A 22,316-nucleotide genomic window follows, 5' to 3' on the forward strand; every position below is an offset into this window, starting at 1 on the left:
CACATTAAGATCACAGACTCACACACACACACACACACACACACACACACACACACACACAAATAATATACAAAAAAATTAAAGGCCAAGAGGAGCTAAACACTAGCATTCCTTTCTCTGCTTCCTGGCTGCGGACATAGTGAGCTGCCCAGTCCCTGCCTCCTGCCACCACGTCTTCCCCTGGAACTGGCAGCCAGACTAAAAACCCTTCCTTCCTAAAGCTGCTTTTGCAGAAATTTTGTCCCAGCAAGAGAGGTACACACCCCCCACACGACACAAAAGAGACGTCGACCAATTAGTGACAGAAGTGTTTAATTCCATCCACTTGTTTGTAAACACTGGGAGTTGGCAGGGTGTAGCGAGGGGGGCCTGTAATCTCTGGACTCCAGAGGCTGAGACAAGAAGACCGAGAGCTCAAGTTTAGCCTGTGGAGGGGTGGGGCGTGGGGGCGGGGCGGGGGGAGGTGAAGTTGATCCAGCCTAATTTAAGCAGAACAGAATGGATGAGAAATACCGGGCAGCTGCTGAAAAATCACTGTCTTGGTTAACAATTGAACGTCTTGGTTTCTTAAAAGGAATACATGCACAAGTTGTGTGTGGAACAAATTCCCATATTAAAAAAATAAAAAATAAAAGATAAAATAAAACCTGCGACTCAGGGCCAGCACGATGGTTCAGAAGGTAAAGGTCCTTACCATCATGCCTGAGATGAGTTGGATCCCCAGGACTCATGAGGAGAACAGATAGATCCCCCCACAAGTCGACCTCTGACTTCCATCATGGAACACACACACGAGGGAATGTGCAGACACCTGTACACACACACAGACACACACACACACACACACACACACACACACTAAATAAATGTTTGTTTTTAGTTTAAACCTGTGACCCGGCTCATGTTTGGAGACCTCACTGCTTTCACTTGTTCTGACAGGATCTTGTACAAACCCAGGCTGGCCGAGGATGACCTGGAAGTCTTGATCCCCCTGCCTCCGCCTCTTGAGAGCTGGAGTTAGCGATGTGTGGGGGCCACTACACCCCACATGTGATTATAATCAAACAAGAAGCCTGAGTGTCCAAGGTTACAGTCACGACAGGAACTGGAGAGGTCACTCGGTTTTGTGCAGCAGCAGCAGTTGGCAGCTTTTCGCTCTCATTCTGTCCCGAGCACTTCAGGGCTAGCAAACGGCGGGGCTATGCCAGCCTTCCCACTGGATCCCAGCACCGCAGCCAGCGCCCAGCACAGGAGGTCCACAGCTGCCGTTCCCTGAGTCACGCCCACACCACCCCTGAGGTAGCAGTTATCCTTTGCAGTTTGCAATCAAGAGCTGTCCCCGTTCATTTGGTTGTCAACTTGACATACATAGAAGAGAACGGACCCTCAGCTGAGGAACCGCTTGGGCCAGACAGCCCTGGGGGAATGTCTCTGGGGCATCCTCCTCACTGCTAACCGATGTTGGAGGTACAAACCCACTGTGGGCGCTGCCATCCCTGGACGGGTAGGCCTGGGCTGGTATCATGGAAACACATGCCTTTAATCCCAGAAGGCAGACATCTGTGAGTTCAAGGCCAGCCTGGTCTACACAGCAAGTTCCAGGAAGGCCAGGGTTACAAAATGAGTCCCTCTCTGTAAAATAATAATAATAATAATAAAACTAAAAGAAATGTATATGAAATAAGGCTGGGAGCAAAGCCCCATGGGTACCTGCTTCAAGCTCTTGCCTAACTTCTTGCCCTGGCTTCGCTCTTCCATAGTGAACTATAACCTATAACCTATAACCTATAACCTATAACCCTTTCTCCCCAAGTTCCTCCCCAAGGTGTTGATCACAGCAACAGAAAGCAAACTAGAACAACAGCCAAGAAGTGTGCAAGGCCCCACAGGGAATTACGACTGGTCGTATATGTCTGATTACCTGCTCTTCAACAGTAGACCAAGCAGTCCACCACAGCAGCTACTGCTGTCTTTGGACGCTGCCCATAACCAGAGTGACTGACTCCTCCCCCCATCACTCCCCTCCATCAGATTCCCAAGGGAGGCACCTGATGGGCCAGCTCCCCAGTAACCAAGAGAGTACACTGGACCTGAGTCAATGCCTACCTACCACAGTCCAACTCAATGTTGGACCACAATAAAAGCTAGGACCCACATTGCCACCTAGAGGATGAGGAGGGCATGGCAGCCAGCCTCCGTAGTCTTGAGAGTCTAACAGTGCAACATTGCCACCTAAAGGATGAGGAGAAGATGGCAGCCAGCATCCGTGGTCTCAAGAGTCAAACAGTGCAAGTGCAGCACTGCCCCTAGAGGATGATGAGGGCGTGGCAGCCAGCATCCGTGGTCTTGAGAGTCTAACAGTGCAAGTGCAGCACTGCCCCTAGAGGATGATGAGGGCATGGCCAGCAGCAGCCGTGGTAATGCAGTTCCATCCGGGTCTTTGACGGTTATCTGCGGATGGACTGCCCCTTCCCAGGAGACCCAGGAGACGAGTCCAAGCCCACCAAGCGGGCACTTTCAGCCCAAAGCCTCCGGGCTACTTCTTCATCTTCAGCCTCGGGGGATGGAGCCTTCTCTCTGAGTCCATCAAAGTACTTCCCAGAAACACTCTCCAGTTCCTCTGCTACGGCAAGGTATGTGCTGGGCTGGGCCGCCAGCTGGGGACTCTTGAACAGCAGCCAGAAGAAGGGCCCTACAAGCAATCACAGAACATTCCATCAAGAGAGAGAGAGACAGAGAGAGAGGGAGAGAGGGGGAGAGGGAGAGAGGGGGAGAGGGAAAGAGAGAGAGAGAGAGAGAGAGAGAGAGAGAGAGAGAGAGAGAGAGAGAGAGAGAGAGAATCCCTGCTCTACACTCAGGGAGCCCAAAACCCCTGAGGCTGGAATTGGAATCTGCCCTGAAGTCCCAAAGAGCCCCACCTCCAGACCTCTGTCCTTGGAGTTCCCTCTACCTAAAGGTCCCTCCCTTGGCAACATCCCCCCAAATTCCTCCAAAAGGAGGGACAAATCCAAATGCTGCCTCCTACAGGAAGCCTCTCCAGAGGTTCCCAGAAAGATGAAAGCACGTTTTTGTTTTTGTATTTTTCCCTATTCTAATCTTTCCTGGAAATAATCTTCTTTCTTCTCAGACAGGAACATGTGTAGCCCAGGCTGGCCCTGAGCTCACTCACCTCCCGAGTGCTGGGAGGCATTTCATAGCCCATCAGGTTTGTGTGGTGCTGGGGATCCAACCCAGAGCTTCATGCATGCCAGCCAGGCAGTCTGCCAACTGAGCTACGTCTCCAGCCCTCAATTTACTGCATGCACCTTGCGGTACTCCCATGTTAAAATTCTTTTTTTTTTTAAAGATGTATTTATTTATTATTTATTATTGTATATGAGCGCTTTATCTGCAGCAGAGGGCATCAGATCACATTACAGAAGGTTGTGAGCCACCATGTGGTTGCTGGGAATTGAACTCAGGACCTCTGGAAGAGCAGGCAGTGTTCTAAACCACTGAGCCATCTCTCCAGCTAAAATTCTTTTTATTTTGTTTTGTTTTTCGTTTTTCAAGACAGGGTATCTCTGTGTAGCCTTGGCTATCCTGGACTTGCTTTGTAGACCAGGGTAGCCTCGAACTCACAGCGATCCGCCTGCCTCTGCCTCCCGAGTGCTGGGATTAAAGGTGTGCGCCACCACCGCCCGGCTCACTAAAATTCTTAATACACAGCCATTAAATGATCCTCAGGGACTATGAACACCAGCTGTAATGCTCTATTGACTCAGACTGAGTTCTTCTCTCACCCGATGCATCCTAACCGCAGTTTCCACTCCTCCCAGGTTCACCCCCTCCCTTCTCCCCATATCCACTCCTCCTCTGTTTCCCTTTAGAAATGAGCAGGCCTCCCACATAACACAACACAGCATAACAAAACAGAATAAGACTAGGCACAAGCCTTCATATTGGGGGAGCTGGGTGAGGAAACCCAGGAAAAGGGTCCCAGGCGCAGGCAAAAGAGTCAGAGAGACCAGCTCCACTCCCACTGTTAGGGGGTCCCACAAAACCCCCATAAACATACATGCGGAGGACCTAGTTCAAACCCACGCAGGCTCCATGGTTGCTGCTTCTGTCTCTGTGAGCAACCACATGGTGGCTCACAACCATCTATAATGTGTTCTGATGCCCTCTTCTGGCCTGCACAAGCATAATAAATAAATCTTTAAAAAAAAAAAAAGAAAGAAAGAAAGAAAAAGAAAAGGAAATGAAGTGAAGGCGTCTGAGGGAAAGCCCTGCATCCCCAGCTGAGAGGCCACAGGGAGAGGGCACCAAGCTTGGAAGGGGACTCACCAAGTGTGACGTTGGAGAAGGTAGAGTTGTGTATGCCTGTATGTCTTCCCAGCTCTGTCCTGGCCACACCAGGGTGCAGAGCATTGACAGTCACACCAGTGCCTGTGAAAAACCAAAAGCTCGCTGAGTACCGTGAAGATAGCTCAGTGGTTAAAGAGCTTGCCACGCAAGCAGGAGGCCCTGAGTCTGATGCCCAGAAGACAGGACAAAACACGTGTCTGTGGTACATGCTTGCAATCCCTGGGCAGGGGGGTGGGGGGTAGGGGAGTGTGGGGTGGGGGGCCGCTGAGGAGGCATAGACAGACAGACAGATCCCTAGGGCTCACTGAGCACCTAGCCTAGCCTAGTAGGTGAGCTCCAGACCAAAAAGAGATGCTACCTCTAATAAAAGAACAAAGCGAATGGCACCCAACATTGTCCACTGACTTACACACAGCCACACACGCCATACATGCATGCACACATACAAACAGGTACCCAAGCCAGGTGGTGGTAGCTCACACCTTTAATCCCAGCACTCAGGAGGCAGAGGAAGGCGGATCGATGTGAGTTCGAGGCCAGCCTGGTCTACAAAAGTGAGTCTAGGACATTCAGGGCTAACACAGAGAGACACTGTCTCGAAAAAAAACAATTTAAACAAAAACAAACAAACAAACAAACAGGTACACACAAAGACTAGTGAAAAAAGACCAGGTTGGCCCCTCTTGCTGACCCAGCTGTGATAGGCATGTCTGCAAACACTGATACAACACCACTCCCCGTTCACAGCCACTGGCTTACAGCCCCAAAGGCTTAGAAGTCTATCCAAGATAAGCATGTCTGATGAAGGCAAGCTGACTGAGACTAAAGAACAATTATTAGAGCCATGATTTATTAGTGATGCCTGGCTCCGGCACTGGAAGGGGACATGGTGGTACAGGTGCCATCCTTTTGACTACTGCTTTCCTTTTCGTCACCAGCTCGGGGCTATATATACAACTATTCTAGACGCAGAGAGTAAGGAAGGAGACGAGGAAAGGCAGTCACTGACACACCTTGCAGCCGGCGGCTCAGCTCCTTGGTGAAGAGGACAACAGCCAACTTGCTCTGGCAGTAGGCTGCCTTGGTGTCAAACTTTTTCATCTGCCAGTTCAAGTCATCAAAGTCTATGTGCCCAGCAATGTGAGCCAAGGACGAGAGATTGATGATGCGTGAAGGGGCTGAGGCCTTCAGCTTGTCCAACAGCAAATTTGTCAATAGAAAGTGACCTGGATGAAGGATGACAAGAAAATAGTTTTCTGTTTTACTTTTTTTTTTTTTTTTTTAGTGCGAATCGGAGTTTTGTCTGCATGTGTGTCTGTGCAAAACATGAATGCAGTGCCCATAGAGGCCACAAGAGGGCAGTGGATCCACTGGAACCGGACAAATAAGGTTTGTGAGAAGCCATGCATGGGAATCAAACCCAATGCAACCTGCGCTCCTAACCACCTAACCACTGAGTCATCTCTCCAGTCCCACTAATTTAGTTTTCATTCCCAGCAGCAGTATAATCCTCCTCCTCTATATCCTCACCCACTCTTGGTATTTTGTTTGGAGTTGTTATTTTTCTGAGGAGAAAAACAAAAAACAAAAAAAACAAAAAAATTTATGTTCAGTTGATTCTTCTTCTTGGCAATTGCCTTTATTTGGGGAAGGGGAGGGAACATGTGCCACAGCATGCATGGAGAGACAAGAACCTCCTCCAGGAGTTGGTTTTTTTTTTCTCCTTCCACCATGTGGGTCTCAGCTTAGCAGCAAGTGCTTTGTTTATCACTCCGTGTGTTGGATTAGCCTTGAACTTGAGGCAATCCTCCTGACTCTGCGGGGATTAAAGACACACGCCACCTGGATGTAAGGGAAAGCTGGCTGGGACATCTGTCATCCCATTAATCGTCAGGGTTGATGTCAGCTGCTCCGTCTGGCTAGCCAGGTGTTCCCATCCTCCCTCAGTGCTCCAAGCACGTCCAAGAGCTGTGCGCTTGGTTGAAGATGACCTTCTCCCTTCCCTCAGGGGTGCATGAGTGGCTGCGCTCCTCCACCACAACCCCTAATCACGCTCTCAAAGGTGCATGACGCCATGGCCCAGTGTCTTAGTTACTGTTCTACCGCTATGAAGACACACCATGACCAAATCAACTCTTACAAGAGAAAGCATTTAATTGGGGGGGGGGGGGGCAGGGAGGCTTGCCAAGCTTTAGAGGACCAGTCCATGGTAATCATGGTGGCAGGCAGGCAGGCACTGGTGTCCAAGAAGTATCTGAGAGCTTTATATCCTGATCCACGTGCAAAGGGAGAGAGACATTGGGCCTGGTGTGGGCTTTTGACACTTCAAAGTCCTTGCCCCGGGTGACACACCTCCTCTAACGAGGCCACACCCCTTAATCCTTCCCAACCGGTTCCACTAACTGGGAACCGGGCATTTTAAACATACGAGCTTATGGGGGCCATTCTCATTAAAACAACCTCACTATGCTTGTTTTGGTGTTTTTTTATCATAGCTATACTTACTGGTAAAATAATAGCTTCCCTTTCCCAGCCTTTCTTCCTTTTTTTTCCTCCTTTCCATTAGGAAGAATGATGACTTGGGAAGAATGGCAAAAGTTAAAGAACCAAAAAAAAAAAAAAAAAATCAACCAATCAATAAACACAATAAGGGACTGACAGAGTTCTCAGCTGAAGAAATACAAACGGCCAATAAATACTTGAAAAGGTTTTCTGTATCTTTAGCCATTGGGGGAAACTCCTCTTTCATCTCAGCCTGCTCGGAACGCCCATCACCAAGAAAACAAATAACAACCAAGGCTGGCGAGGACATGTGGAAAGAAGAGCCCTTACTCGCTGCTGCTGGAACGTAAACCAGTAAAGTCACTGTGGAGATCAGTATGGAGGCTTCTCTACACTGGACTACCTTATAACCCAGCTCCACCTCTCCTGGCGACGGAGACCCAAGGGACCCTGGGTCAGCACACCCTAGCTCATCCATGTTTATCACCACACTGATCCCGGTGGCCAGCCTAGATGATCATCAACAGACGAACGGATAAAGAAGACGTGACACCAAGACCCTGCATCCAAAAAAACCGACCAGGCACGGTGCCATATGCCTACAATCCCAGCACCTAGAAACGGAGGAAGACCAGATGCTCACAGTCATCTTTACGTACAAGTTCAAGGCCAGCCTGGGCTTCAAAAGACATGATATTGGGAAAGGAGCATAATACAAGGGGACATGGTGGGTGGAATGGGAAAGCAATACTGGGTAGACATGATCATATTTCATTGTATTCATGTATGAGATTCTCAAAGCTAAATTAATTTTCTTTTTTTTAGTTTTTTGAGAATGGAACTCACTATACACGGCCTGTGATGGTCTGGAGGTTGCTATGTAGACCACGCTGACCTAGGAACTCATAAAGATGCCACTAGCCTCTGTCTCCCTGGTGCTGAAATTAAAGGTACGCAGCACCACCACTTGATTAAAGGGAAAAAAAATTAAGAAAATGAGATAGATACATGCAATGAATAAGAGGCCATGAGAAATTGAAATCAGGGCTGGAGAGATGGCTCAGCCGTTAAGAGTACTGGCTGCTCTTCTGGGTGACTCGGGCTCAATTCTAAGCACCCACATGGCTGCTCACAACTCCTATCCCCAGAGGATCTGACACTCAATTCTGTCCTCAGAGGACACCAGGCATGCCTGTGGTGCACAGACACACGTGCAGGGCAATACCCATATACACACAATAAAAATGAATCTTAAAAAAAGAAAGAAAAGGGGGGGCGAGAAGGGAGGGGGAGAGAGAGAGAGAGAGAGAGAGAGAGAACAGAAGGAAGATACAGTCTTTTCATTGTCAATCTGGTGCTGTAAACAGCCTTGCAGTGCAGCTGCAGAGGCCATGTTGGCTGTAGCCCTGACTGTAGGGCGTGTAGATTATGATCACGGATGCAGGAAGATCCACCCTGAAAGTGGGCGGTGCCGTGCGCTCATTTTGAGCCCCGCGATATGAGTAAAGAAAGCTAGCTGAGCACGCACACGTGCATCTCTCGGCTCTGCAGGAGCCACATCAGGTCCTGGCTGCCTGGACTTGCCGAAGCGATGGACTGTGACCTGTAACCCTTTCTCCCTTAAGCTGCTTTTTTTTTTTTTTTGGCGAGGGTATTTTATCACAGCCACAAAAATAAAAAACTATGAAGGAGGACTAACTGGGGGAGGACAGAGGAGCATGGAGGGAAGGTCAGTGGGAGAAAGGACCAAGTGACACCAAGGTTTAAGGACCCTGTGTATGAAAAGGCCATCATTGGGCTGGAGAGATGGCTCAGTGGTTAAGAGCACTGTCTGCTCTTCCAGAGGTCCTGAGTTCAATTCCCAGCCACCACATAGTGCCTCACAACTATCTGTACCCTCTAATGCCCTCTTCTGGGAGGCAGGTATACATGCAGGTAGAGTACTCACATACATAAAATAAATAAATAAAATCTTAAAAAGAAAAAAAAAGAAAGAAAAGAAAAGAAAAAAGAAAAGGCCATCATCTTTATAATGACCTGAAAAGTAATCTTAAAAAGTGGTAGAAAGAAAGGGAAAAAAAAAGAAGATTCACCCAGTCTATGGACAAACAGAAACATTAATAAATTTTAAAATGGAGCAAGATCCCACCCCCATCGAGAACCCACTCTCACCCCATGTAAAACCAGCCCAGCCGTCAGCCCAGACCTCACCCAGGTGGTTGACACCAAACTGCATCTCAAAGCCGTCCTCAGTGGTCCAGTGTGGGCACCGCATCACGCCTGCATTGTTGACCAGAATGTCCACTCGCTCCTCCTCTGGAAGACATGATGACAGACACGTGAGGGCTGAGGGCGACTGCGCCCCTGCCTGAGGGTAGGACGGGGCTACCCACACACATTCCTGTCCTGTCTACCCTGCGCCTGTGAAGGTGGACACCCTGGGAAACAGGATGATAATAAGATCACGGAATGTGCCCTGATGCAACAGTTAGTGTCCTACTAAGGGAGACAAGCCAGGCTAAAGCACAAAGGGAGGATGTCACGTGACAACAGACACAAAGACCATGGGGCACTGACCGGTAGGAGGAGGTTGCTGGGAGAGGGTCTTGGACATTACCAAAGTGTCCTGCCTTTTCCCCCCACTCTCTGCTTGTTTACTGGTCAGCCATGATGTGTGCAACCTCTCTCTCATACTCCCAAGGCTGTGTGCTGAGCCTGATCCCTGGCAGCTCAACACATAAACCCTGAAAGTAAGACTGTCAGAAAAGACAAGCCAGCTAAAGAGAGGTCCTCAGGGTCTGAGTTATACTCAGTTGGTGCGCGGTTTGTCTAGCATGCACTAGGCCCTGGCTTCCATGCCCAGGACCACAGGAAACAGGTGTTGTGGAAATCCAAGCACTCAGGAGGCCATAAGAGGATCAGAAAGTTGGAGTTATGTTCAGGCTACATAGAGAGTCCAAGGACAACCTTGGCTAGATACCTTGTCTCAAAAAATGTAAGTAAATGTCTTCGCAGTTAAGAGTGCATATTGGTTTTTGGTTTTTGGTTTTTGGGGGGTTTTGGTTTTGGGGGGTTTTTTTGTTTTGTTTTGTTGTTGTTGGGGGTTTGTTTGTTTGGTTGGTTGGTTGGTTGGTTGGTTTTTGTTTTTTGTTTTTTGAGAGAGGGTTTCTCTGTGTAGCCTTGGCTGTCCTGGACTCACTTTGTAGACCAGGCTGGCCTCGAACTCAAAGCAATACACCTGCCTCTGCCTCCCGAGTTCATATTGTTCTTAAAGAGGACCCTGAACATTTGTTCTGGCTGACATCACAAAACACTACAAACCAAGCAACTTAAAAAACAGAAATGGGGAGCTGGAGAGGCAGCTCTGCGGTTAAACAAACTTGCTGATTTTTTGAAGACGGCCTGAGTTCGGTTCCCAGCACCCACATGGTAGGTGCCCTGGGTAGCTTTATGTCAACTTGACTCTAGCTAGAATCAGCCGAAAAGGCGGAACTTCCGTTGAGAAAATGTTTCCATTAGGTAAGGCTCTAGGCAAACTTGTAGGACATTTCTTAATTAGCGATTGATGGGGGGAGGTGCCCAGTACATTGTGTGGGTTCTACCATCCCTGGGCTGCTGGTCCTGGGTTCGATAAGGGTAAGCAAGGCATGAGGAGCAAGCTGGTAAGCAGCACCCCTCCATGGCCTCTGCATCAGCTCCTGCCTACAAGTCCTTGCCCTGCTTGAGTTCCTGTCCTGACTTCCTTCAATGACAGCTCTGGTGTGGAAGTGTAAGCCAAATAAAATTAACCCTTTCCTCCCCAACGTGCATTTGATCATGGTGTTTCACTGCAGTGACCGTGTATTAAAATAGTAGCTCACACCTGTCCTTAACTGCAGTTCTAAGGGACCTAATGGCTTCTTCTAGCCTCCTTGGGCACCAGGCATGAACACGGTACACATGAATCTACGCAAGCAGAACACTCATGCACATAAAAATAAAATAAATACATCTTAGCTGGGCGGTGGTGGTGCACAACTTTAATCCCAGCACTCGAGAGGCAGAGGTAGGTGGATCTCTATGAGTTCATGGCCAGCCTGGTCTACAGAGAGAGTTCCGGCACAGCCAGGGTTCTATTACACAAAGAAACCCTGTCTCAAAAAAAAAAAGAAAGAAAGAAAGAAAGAAACTTAAAAAATTCAGAAATGGCCAGACATGGTGGCACACACCTTTAATCCCAGCACTCTGGGAGGCAGAGGCTGGTGGATCGCTGTGAGTTCGAGGCCAGCCTGGTCTACAAGGTGAGTCCAGGACAGCCAAGGCTACACAGAGAAACCCTGTCTCGAAAAAAAAAAAATCAGAAATAGATGGCTGAAGCACTGAAAAGCCAGGATCATGATCTAATCAAGAGCTGGTCGGACTGGGTCTAAGGAAGAGCGTCTGTCCCTGGCCTTGGCTAGGTGATGGCCAACTACTCCCTGTTCCGTCACATCATCTTCCCTCTGTGCACAGCCCTCCCTCTCTGTCCCAGCTTCCTATAATGAGGACACCAGGGATACTGACCCAGGACCCATCCTGATGACCTCACTTGAGAACTTGATCATCTCTACAAAGAGCCTATCTCCAAGCAAGGCCACCTTCTGAGCCTCCCACATAAGAGACTTCGTTGAACCCACAGCACTTGCGAGATATCATCAGTGGAGGCAAGGAATCGGGTGTCTAGCATGTGAAAGACGTGGCCCAGGATCTCGTTCTTCACTTGGTGGGAGCATGGAATACAAGACACCAATGAAGAAGACAAGCTCCAAGCCACGGGTGGTAGGTAGTGTAGGCTACCGGGGAGGCTGAGGCAGGAGGATTACAAGTTCAAGGCCATCCAGGGTCACCACGCTTCAGTTCCCAGCACCCACCTGTAACTCCATCTCCGTTGCCCTCCTGGTCTCTGCAGGCACCTGCACCCACACGCACAAACAGGCACACGCTAATATATAAAACCAGAACTAAATAAGTAATGAAATAAGATGAATCTAAAGGCTGGGCCTAGCGGGCACACCCCCTTTAACCCCGGCACAAAGAGACTGCTTCTCCATCTTGTTCAGTCCAGGAACCGCAGCCCAGGAGATGATGTTGCCCACAGTTACAGCGGGTCTCCCCCATCCCAAGTACCTGAATGGACAAACTCCCTGACAGCTGTGGCCAGATGTATGTGACAGAGACAACCAACCATCACCCATGTGCAGAGTCGCAGGTTTGATTCCCAGTGTTGGGGTAGGGGCGGGAATAAGAGGTACCACGCAGACAAGAGTTCAAATCTTAACTCTCAAGCCTGACATGGTGGCTCGTGCCTATAATCCTGACCAGCCTGGGCTACAGAGTGAGACTCTGTCCCCAAAAAAATTAAAAATTAAAAAAAAAAAAAACCTGACCGGATTTTTGACCCTGGCAGTTCACATAGCTTCTTTGGGACTCGGTTTCTTCCTTTATTTAAAAAAAAAAAAGATAATAGTAGCTGCCTGGTAGAAACGTGTCATTACTAGTCAGGCAACAAGTATTTTCTAAGCACCTATTATTGAACACTGGAAATACAGGGTGTGCAGGAGAGTTGAGGTCACCGCCTCCCTGAAACAGACATTCCACAAGACTGAGAACCAAACACACAAAAGAGAACTCTCCTACTCATCAATAAGTTCTAACCAGAGGAGGTTTCTCAGGCTAATAAGTGGTTTTATTTAAAGAAAAAAAAAAAAGAAGAAAAGAAAAAAGAAACAAAACTCCCTTGGGCTGGCGATGGCTTAGTGGCTGAGAGTACATAGTGCCCTTGCAGAAGACACAAGTTCAGTTTGCATCCCAGCACCCACATCAGGCGGTTTACAATCTCCTGTAAGCCCAGCTACAGGGAAGTCCAAAGCACTCACGTTCACATAATCACAGACATATACATAATTAAAACTAATTAAGTAGATTTTTAAAAAAAACAAAACACCAATGGTAGCTGTACAGGGAACAAATGGGCTGGAGAAAGGTTCAGTGAGAAAAAGTGCTTGCTGATACCCTGGTACACATGCACACCCATGTACACACACACACACACACACACACACACACACACACACACACACACACACACTAAAGGCCCATATGTCTGAGCACTCAGTCTCTAGCTGGTGCCCCTTGCAGGATCCTTGGTACGACCCCCCTCCCCTCCCCCTCCGCTAGCTGAAGCGGGTCGCTGAAGGCCGGCCTTGAAGGGAATGCACGCTTCTGGTTCCTGCCAATGTTTTCTGCTTCCAGATCTACCATGATGCGAGCAGCCTGTGCCAAATGCTCCCACCACCTCCAAACAAAATGCTCTGACCAGATCTATCGGCCATGCCTTTCCCCTGAGTTTGATCCCAGGACGCACAGGTGAACGGACTGCAAGTTATACTCTGACCTCTATGTGTGCGCTGTTGGCACACCTGCACTAGCATATGGTAGACAAACAGACAGACAGACAGACAGACAGACAGATGCTAGATAGATGGATAGATAGATGAATAATTCGAGTATAGATAGATAGATAGATAGATAGATAGATAGACAGACAGATAGATGAATAATTAGATTGAGTAAATGTAATTCAAAAAGTTAACAAAGGGCTGGGGAGATGGCTCAGGGGTTAAGAGCACTGGCTACTCTTCCAGAGGACCTGGGTTTGATCCTCAGAGCCCACATGGTGTCCCACAGTTATCTCTAACTCCAGTTCCAGAGGATCTGACGCCCTCTTCTGGCCTCTGCAAGCACTGCATGCATGTAAGAAGAATACCCATACACGTGATTAACTTTTTAATAAACAAATTAAAATAAGGAAGCTAGCAGCACGCTGAACACGTCTTGTACTTCCTGACAGTTGCCTCAAGACGGAACTATGCTCCTGTTCAAAACACTGACACGCGCCAGCGTTGACATCACCTGGAAGGAAACCACACGGGCTGAGTCAGCCCTCGTTGTGGCAGAAGTACAGAATTTGCCAGCCGAGCCCCGGGATTATCAAAGGGCACTCGGCAAAAGGGAGCTCCAGGCACGGCCCTCCCGCAGCACGCGGATCACCCATGACCTGACACATAGGGCCCATCTGACTCATCCGTGTCCTCAGAAAAGCCTGGGCGCCATGATGAGTCACAGCCTCCTGCCCTTCTTCTCCACTCACCCTCCAAGTTCAGATGTGATGCTGAAAGAAGACCGACCTCATTTCAGCGGCTAGCCTTGCAAATTGCTACCTGGCAGCACTATGTTGCACTCCCAGATCTGGCTCCACCTGACTCCTGCCTTCCAACCACATGGTAGGTGCTGTGTTTTTAAGCACCGTAACACATCCCCACCACTTGGTCCATCCGTTGTCCTGCACAGTCACGATCTGCTCTGAGTTGAACTCCTAAAACAATATGGTAAAGGCTGAGTGAGAATGGAGCTCAGGAGTAAAGCCTCTGCCTGGAATCCCCCAGTGAGGGGCTGGGGTGTGGCTCAGTAGGAGGGCACTTGCCTAAAATCCCCCCAGTGAGGGGCTGGAGGTGTGGCTCAGTGGTAGAGCCCCTGCCTAGAATCCCCCAGTGAAGGGCTGAGGGCGTGGCTCAGTGGTAGAGCCCCTGCCTAGAATCCCCCAGTGAGGGGCTGGGGGTGTGGCTCCGTGGTAGAGCACTTGCCTAAAATCCCCCAGTGAGGGGCCAGCCTGGTCTACAGAGTTTCAGGACAGCAAAGACTACACAGAAAAACCCTGTCTCGAAAAACCAAAAATAATAAAAAATAAAAGGTAATCAAAGTAAAAAAACTTTTAAAAGAGCATGTTGAACTCCTGACGCTGAGAGCTCTGCTGTGCAACATACCAAATTAAGATGGGAAAAGGGGGGCTGGGGCTGGAGAGATGGCTCAGTGGCTAAGAGCACTGCCTGCTCTTCCAAAGGACCGGGGTTCAATTCCCAGCACCCACATGGCAGCTCACAACTGTCTGTAACTCTAAGATCTGACACTTTCACATTAATGCACATAGATTAAAATTAAATAAAATATTAAAATTTAAAAAAAAGATGGGAAAAGGTCCAGGTGTGGGTGGTGCACGCCTTTAATGCTAGCACTCAAAAGACAGAGGCAGGGGGATCACTGTGAGTTCCATGCCAATCCATCTACATAGGGAGTCCAGGCCAGCCATGGCTACAGAGTAAGACCCTGTCTCAAAATAAATAAATAAAAATTATTAAATGTTTTTAAAAAGAGGAAAGGGCAGGTGTAATGGCATACACCATGCCTTTAATGCCAGCTCAGCACTTGGGAGGCAGAGGTACATCTATATATGAGGACCTACATAGTGAAATTTTATCTAAAAAAAAAGGTCTTAAGGCTGAGGGCTCAGTGAATAAAGGTTCATGCTACCAAGCCTGATGACCTGACTCCTGCAGGTTGTCCTCGGCTCCCACATGTGAGCTATGACACACAATAAAACTACATATATATATGTATGCATATATACATATACAATAAGCTACATACATAAATATATATATACATACTAATTTACACACATACATATGCACACACATAATGAATGTTGTAAGATTGGACAGGGATGGTACATTTTTATGTGTTCACATGGCTGGGTCACAGCATGCCCAGCTATTTGGTCAAACACTACCAAATTACATTTTGAATGAGATTAATATTTGCACCAACAAACTATGAAGCAGACAGCCCACCCCCACATGAGTGGGCTCCCTCCAACCTTCAGAAGCCCCAACCACAATAAAAGTTGACCCTCTGCACAGGGGAGAGAATTCCTCCCCCTAAGGCCTTTGAGCTGGAACATTAACTCTCTTCTGCCTTCAAAGTCAAACCAGTCTGGAGCCTGCAAGCCCTGGACAGAAACAGTACCCACTGTATGTCCTCGGCCTCCAGCTTGCGAGCTGCAGATCTGGCTTTATAACTGTGTGATTCGATTCCTTGTAGTGTGTGTGTGCGTGTGTGTGTGTGTGTGTGTGTGTGTGTGTGTGTGTGTGTGTGGACATATATATACACACATACATACATACACATACATGCATACATACACACATACACACATACATACACACATACAAACACACATACATACATGCATACATACACACACACATACACACATACACACATACATACACATACATACATACATACACACACATACATACATACACATACACACATACACACATACATACACATACATACATACATACACACACACACATACATACACATACACACATACATACACACATATATACATACACATACATACATACATACACACACATACATACACACACATACATACACACACATACATGCATGCATACATACACACACATACATACATACACACACACATACATACATACATACATACATACATACATACGTATGTGCGTATATGAGAGAGAGAGAGAAGAATTAGAAGAAGAAAGGAAAGAGGAGGAGGAAGGAGAGAAGGAAGGAGGCAGAGAGCGAGAGGAAGAAAAAGAAGGAGGAAGAGGAGAAAGGAGGAGGAGGAAGGAGAGGAGGGAGGGAGGCAGAGAGAGAGAGAGAGATCTGGATCCTGTTAGTTCTTGTTCCCTGTTGGCACTGGGTCACAAGGACAGAAGCTCAGGATTTGATCGACATTCACAAAAGAGGCTTCCTTCTCCTTCCCTTCCACCACGGACACAGCCATGGTGCTACCTATGAGCAGGAAGTGGGGCCTCACCGGACACAGCCTTGCACTTCCAGCCTCCAGAGGAACAGGGGCAAACGTCTGCTGCCACTCATCACCCAGCCACCCACCCAAACAGCCTAAGTGCTCAGACTCCCAGCAGGGAAACAGGTGTTCAGCATAAACATCATGGCTGCAACAACCAGCTATGGCCCAGCAAGACCCTCTCACTAGCTCGGGAAACAGTGGAAGCCTCCACTTAGAAAGAGTAAACTCGACTGAGCTGCCCAAGCCCCGCAAACCACGTCTACCTCCTTTTCCTCCTTGCAAGGTCCCACAGAGGTGCTGAAGAGACGGCTCAGTGGTTAAGAGTACTTGATACTCTTCCAGAGGACCCATGCTTGGTTCCCAGCACCCACGCAGAGAGGCTCACCATCACCTGTAATTCCAGCTGCAGGGGACCCGACACCTTCTTCGGGTGTCTGACAGCACTCCTATGCTTACACAAAAATAAAGCAATCTTTAAGACAAAATAATAATACTATTGAGGAGGTCCCAATGGCAAAGCACAGTTCCATTCCACCAAAGTTCACCCTGGGAAACCCATGAGTTTATTTGGGTTTATTTACAGACCATGGGTAAATAGTTGTGGGCAACAGCGTAGGTGACCTCAAAGCCCCATGGAAGGTCTACGTCCAAGGCCACATAGAGAAAGCCTTTCTAAGTTAACCATCCCCAGCCTATGTGTTTTAGTTCCTTCCCCAGACCCAGAACCCATGTACCATTAGAGCAAAACCACATATAAATGGCCGGAAGGAATGTCCACTCAGATGAAGGTCCAATGACTCTCCCTAGCCCCTCTTAGTTACTTTTCTATTGCTGCGATAAGACACCACGACCAAGGCAACTTATAGAGGAAAGAATTGATCGGAGGCTTAGCGTTTCAGAAGGTTAGTGTCCATGACCATCTTAGTGGGGAGCATGGCAGCAGGCAAGCAGGCATAGGGCCGAAGCAGCAGCTGAGAGCTCACATCTGGTCCACAAGTTTGCAGCAGACAGAGCTAACTGGGAATGGTGTGGGCTTTTACAACCCCAAAGCCCACTCTCAGTGACACACCTTCTCCAGCAAGGCCACGCCTCTTAATCCTTCCCAAAAGGTTCCACTGACTGGGGACCAAGTATTCAAACATATGAGCCTATGAGGCCATACTCATTCAAACCACCACTCCCGCCGGGCGTGGTGGCGCACGCCTTTAATCCCAGCATTCGGGAGGCAAAGGCAGGCGGATCGCTGTGAGTTCGAGGCCAGCCTGGTCTAGAAAGCCAGTCCAGGACAGTCAAGGCTACACAGAGAGACCCTGTCTCAAAAAAAACACCACCCCCTCCTACCTCTAGGGAATGCCCATTGTCCACAAGCCAGATGGTGACTGGACTCTCATGAGTACGCACAGCTGACCTTATGGAGGTGACAGAAAAAAACAGGTGGCAGCTGTATTTAGCTAGCAGCCCCTTTCAGCTAACCTCTGCTCCCTAACTTACCGGCTTCAGGTTGCTCAGAGGCTGGCCTGAAGCTCCAAACCTTGGCTGGAAAAGCCAGTGTCCTCCTGCCTACCTTTGAGGATCTTCCTGGCAAACTCTCGGATGGACTTGAGGGAAGCCAAGTCTAGGTGCTGGGCACGTACATGGGGATTCAAGGTCTCTCCACGAATGTCCTTTGCAGCCGCCTCACACTTCTCCATGTCACGACAGGCCAGAATGATGTTGCCTCCTAAAAGCCCAGGAGAAGAAAACATGAGAAGAAAACAAACCTCGTCCTACACATCTACCAACAGAAATAGAAAATGTACACCCACATAAAACCTGTACACAAGTGTTATTAGTAACCTATTCAATAGCCAAAATATACCAGGCTTGGTGGTATAGGCCTGAAATGGCAGTGACTCTAGAGGCTGAGGCAAGAGGACTACAAGTTCAAAGCCTGCCTAGGCTACAAAGTAAGTTCAAAGCCTGCCTGGGCAACTTAGTAAGAACCTGTCTCAAAAGCAGAAACAGGGCTAAGGATGTAATTCAGCAATAGAGCCCCTGCCTAGAATCCCCCAGTGAGGGGCTGGAGTGTACCTCAGTGGTAGAGCCCCTGCCTAGAATCCCCCAGTGAGGGGCTGGGGGCGTGGCTCAGTGGTAGAGCCCCGCCTAAAATCCCCCAGTGAGGGGCTGGGGTGTGGCTCAGTGGTAGAGCCCCGCCTAAAATCCCCCAGTGAGGGACTGGGGTGTGGCTCAGTGGTAGAGCACCTGCCTAGAATCCCCCAGTGAGGGGCTGGGGTGTGGCTCAGTGGTAGAGCCCCTGCCTAGAATTCCCCAGTGAGGGGCTGGGGTGTGGCTCAGTGGTAGAGCCCCTGCCCAGAATCCCCCAGTGAGGGGCTGGGGTGTGGCTCAGTGGTAGAGCCCCTGCCCAGAATCCCCCAGTGAGGAGCTGGGGGTGTGGCTCAGTGGTAGAGCACCTGCCTAGAATCCCCCAGTGAGGGGCTGGGGTGTGGCTCAGTGGTAGAGCCCCTGCCCAGAATTCCCCAGTGAGGGGCTGGGGTGTGGCTCAGTGGTAGAGCACCTGCCTAGAATCCCCCAGTGAGGGGCTGGGGTGTGGCTCAGTGGTAGAGCCCCTGCCCAGAATCCCCCAGTGAGGAGCTGGGGGTGTGGCTCAGTGGTAGAGCACCTGCCTAGAATCCCCCAGTGAGGGGCTGGAGATGTGGCTCAGTAGTAGACCACGTGCCTAGCAAACAAGAGGCCTCAGGTTCAATCGCTAGCACAAGCATGCACACGCACAGACACATAGACACACACACACACACACACATGCATGCATGCACACTTGCACTCACACACACGTACACACACAAAATAGCAAATGTCACAACCACCAATCAATAAACGGAAACCAAGTGTAGCCTATCCATGCAATAGCATACTATTCAGCCATAAAAAGGAATGACACCCTGACATATGACACAGAGAATGGACCTTGAAGCCACCACACTCAATGAGTCAGACACAAAATTCATGCGCGCTTCCATTTATATGCAATGTCCAGAAGAGGCAAATCCAGAGTCAGAGAGAGAAGACGCGGTTTCCTGGAGCTGGGGGGCTAGGGGAATCAGGGTGCGATGAATAAGGGGAAAAAGGTTCTTCAGGGTCATGAAAATAGTCTAAGGACATGTGGGAAGAGGGAAACATTTGGGGGATGTATGGGGAATGTGCTGCTGTTATTCTGAGAAATGCCACCAGACGCTGTCTTCTGTCCCCCGACACACACACACACACACACACACACACACACACACACACACTCTCTCTCTTAAGCAAACGTATCAAGTTCTGGGGCGGGTGATTGGCTCAATAGGTAAAGGCACTTACAGGATCAGGGTTCAACCCCAGGTTCTACATAGTGGAAGGAGAAAACCAGCTTCCGTAGTCATCCTCTGAACTTGACACACACACACACACACACACACACACATATACACACACACACAGATACACACACACACACACACACACATATACACACACACAGATACACACACACACACAGATACACACACACACACACACACAGATACACACACATACATACACGCACAAAGATACCCACACACACACACACATGCACGCGCACATTCACACCCACAGATATACACACACATACACACATGCACACACACACATACATATACATACATACATACATACACGCATACACATATGCACGCACACACAACATACACACACATGCACACACGCACTCACACAGATACACACACGCACGCGTGCACACACACACACACACACACACACACACACACGGTGGCAAGCTCAAACCCCACTCCACCCCAACGTACACACACCACATAATAAAAATAGGGTTTTGTTAAAGAATGTGACTGCTCTAATAAGCAAAATTATACAGTAGTCTTTTTCTGTGTCTGGCTTTTTTTACTTAGCACAGCATCCTCTAGGGTCATCACACAGAGGCATGTCTGCATTTTTATTCCTTTTAAAAGCTTAGTAACATTCCACTGTATGGATGAGCTACATTTTATTTGTCTGCAAATAAACACCGGGAATGCTTCCACCTTTGTGCTCCCATACACACCAGCGTGCACACGCCTCTTCAAAGCCCGGAAGCAGCTGGCGTTCTCACCTCTTTTAGCCAGTTCCAAAGCAGTTTGTTTCCCGATGCCTGTGTTGGCTCCTGTCACAATGACAGTCTTCCCAGGTATGGTGGCCTTGCTGGGACAAGCCCCACCAGCAACATAGTCCCTGAGGGTGAGAAACAGCCGAGTGAGTGAGCGTTGCCTGCAGTAGTGGTACACACCTGCACACCCAGCGGTTGGAAGGCAATGGCAGGAAGACCGGGAATTTAAGGTCATCAAGGCCAGCCTAGAAGGAGTAGAAAGTCGATATGCTCATAATTACACTGTATACATCATGAGGCTGGAAAGATGTGTGAACGGTAAAAGCACTGTGGCTCCTACAGAGGGACCCAGGTTCAGTTCCCAGTACCTACACGGTGGCTCACAAGCATCCATAACTCCGGATCCAGAGGATCTGACACCCTCTTTTAACCTCCAAAAGCATGGCATAAGCATGCATGCGGGCAAAAATAAATAAAAATAAAGCACCTCATGTAGGCAATGTGATGGCACACGCCCTGGCTTCCGCCACCCAGGAGGCAGGGCCAGGTAGATCTCTGTGACTTCCACGTTAGCCTGGTCTATATAATGAGTTTCCAGGCCAGCCAGGGCTTCATAGTGAGAACTTGTCTGAAAAGCACAAGAAAAGAAAGAAGGCGTGCGGGGGGGGGAGGGGGCGGGGGGGGCGAGGAGGAAAAGTAAAGAGCGGTCCAGAGACAAAAAGTGCACAAGGTCCAAGCCCCACCACTTCTCCCTAGGTGACCTTGGGGAGGTGACCCGCCCTCTTCCAGCTCAGACCGGAAAGGCAGCTGGGAGAGTCCAGGACGAGAGGACTAAGAACAAGGGACCCTTCGATGGCCTTGTGCTGCATTCCCCTGCCGCAGGCCTACCACCAAGCGCGCCCAGAGACGTGCACAGACTCACTTGAGCAGCACCGTGCCGCCGATCACAGTGCCCACCACGGACACCGGCAGCAGAAACCGGTTCATGCCAGGCTGTGGATCAGCGTGTCGGGGGATCTGCACTCCAGCACGCTCCGAGGACGAACGCGCTGCCCAGGCATCCACGTGCGCTCCGGTCCGTAGCGTGGAAATGGAAGGACACAACTAACCCAACAGGGCATTGGCACGGGGCCAGTGACGGGGGCGGGGCTTCTTTGGAAGGCAGGTCCACGGCGCACTGGGTGCTGGGAAATGTAGTTTCAGGAGATGGCGCGGGGAGGAAGTTGGTGCGGGCCGGCGGCCAGATCAAATGTCATCACACATAACCAGTCCAAAGACGTGCCCACACTTTTACACACCAAAAAAAAAAAAAAAAAGGAGGGAGAGAGAGGGGGAAGGGGAAGGGAGAGAAGAGGAAATTAGATTATAACATACTGAAGCGTCAGTGTCTAGAAGCAGAGGGAAGGAAAGGAAGGCAGCCGGAAGAAAGCTACAGATTGTGGGCAAATTCATCCTGTGGCTTGAAAACTTCCCATCACACTTGACATCCGATTTGTCTTCATGAAGGTGACAATGAGATAATATCTTTCAATTATCAGATTGGCAGCGTTCAAATTTATGGTAAGTATTCACTGTTGGCAAGGACGGAGGGAAACTCCCTGTCAG

The 22,316-nt window shown here is 49.1% G+C and overlaps 1 protein-coding gene across 1 annotated transcript; it reads right to left on the reverse strand.

The window, feature by feature from the left end:
• Window positions 1-295: 295 nt before the first annotated feature.
• Window positions 296-21,854, reverse strand: RDH13 (retinol dehydrogenase 13). Its single transcript, XM_084770340.1, has 7 exons — window positions 21,634-21,854; window positions 20,718-20,836; window positions 18,138-18,293; window positions 9,061-9,165; window positions 5,361-5,573; window positions 4,327-4,428; window positions 296-2,692 (listed from the first exon to the last, which is right to left on the reverse strand). Exons 1-7 carry the CDS (start codon window positions 21,696-21,698, stop codon window positions 2,448-2,450), a joined length of 1,005 nt encoding a protein of 334 aa, XP_084626466.1. The 5' UTR covers window positions 21,699-21,854; the 3' UTR covers window positions 296-2,447.
• Window positions 21,855-22,316: the final 462 nt, after the last annotated feature.

Source organism: Acomys minous, assembly GCF_964271855.1.
Source record: "Acomys minous genome assembly, chromosome: 20".
In the NCBI taxonomy this organism is placed as follows: Eukaryota; Metazoa; Chordata; class Mammalia; order Rodentia; family Muridae; genus Acomys; species Acomys minous.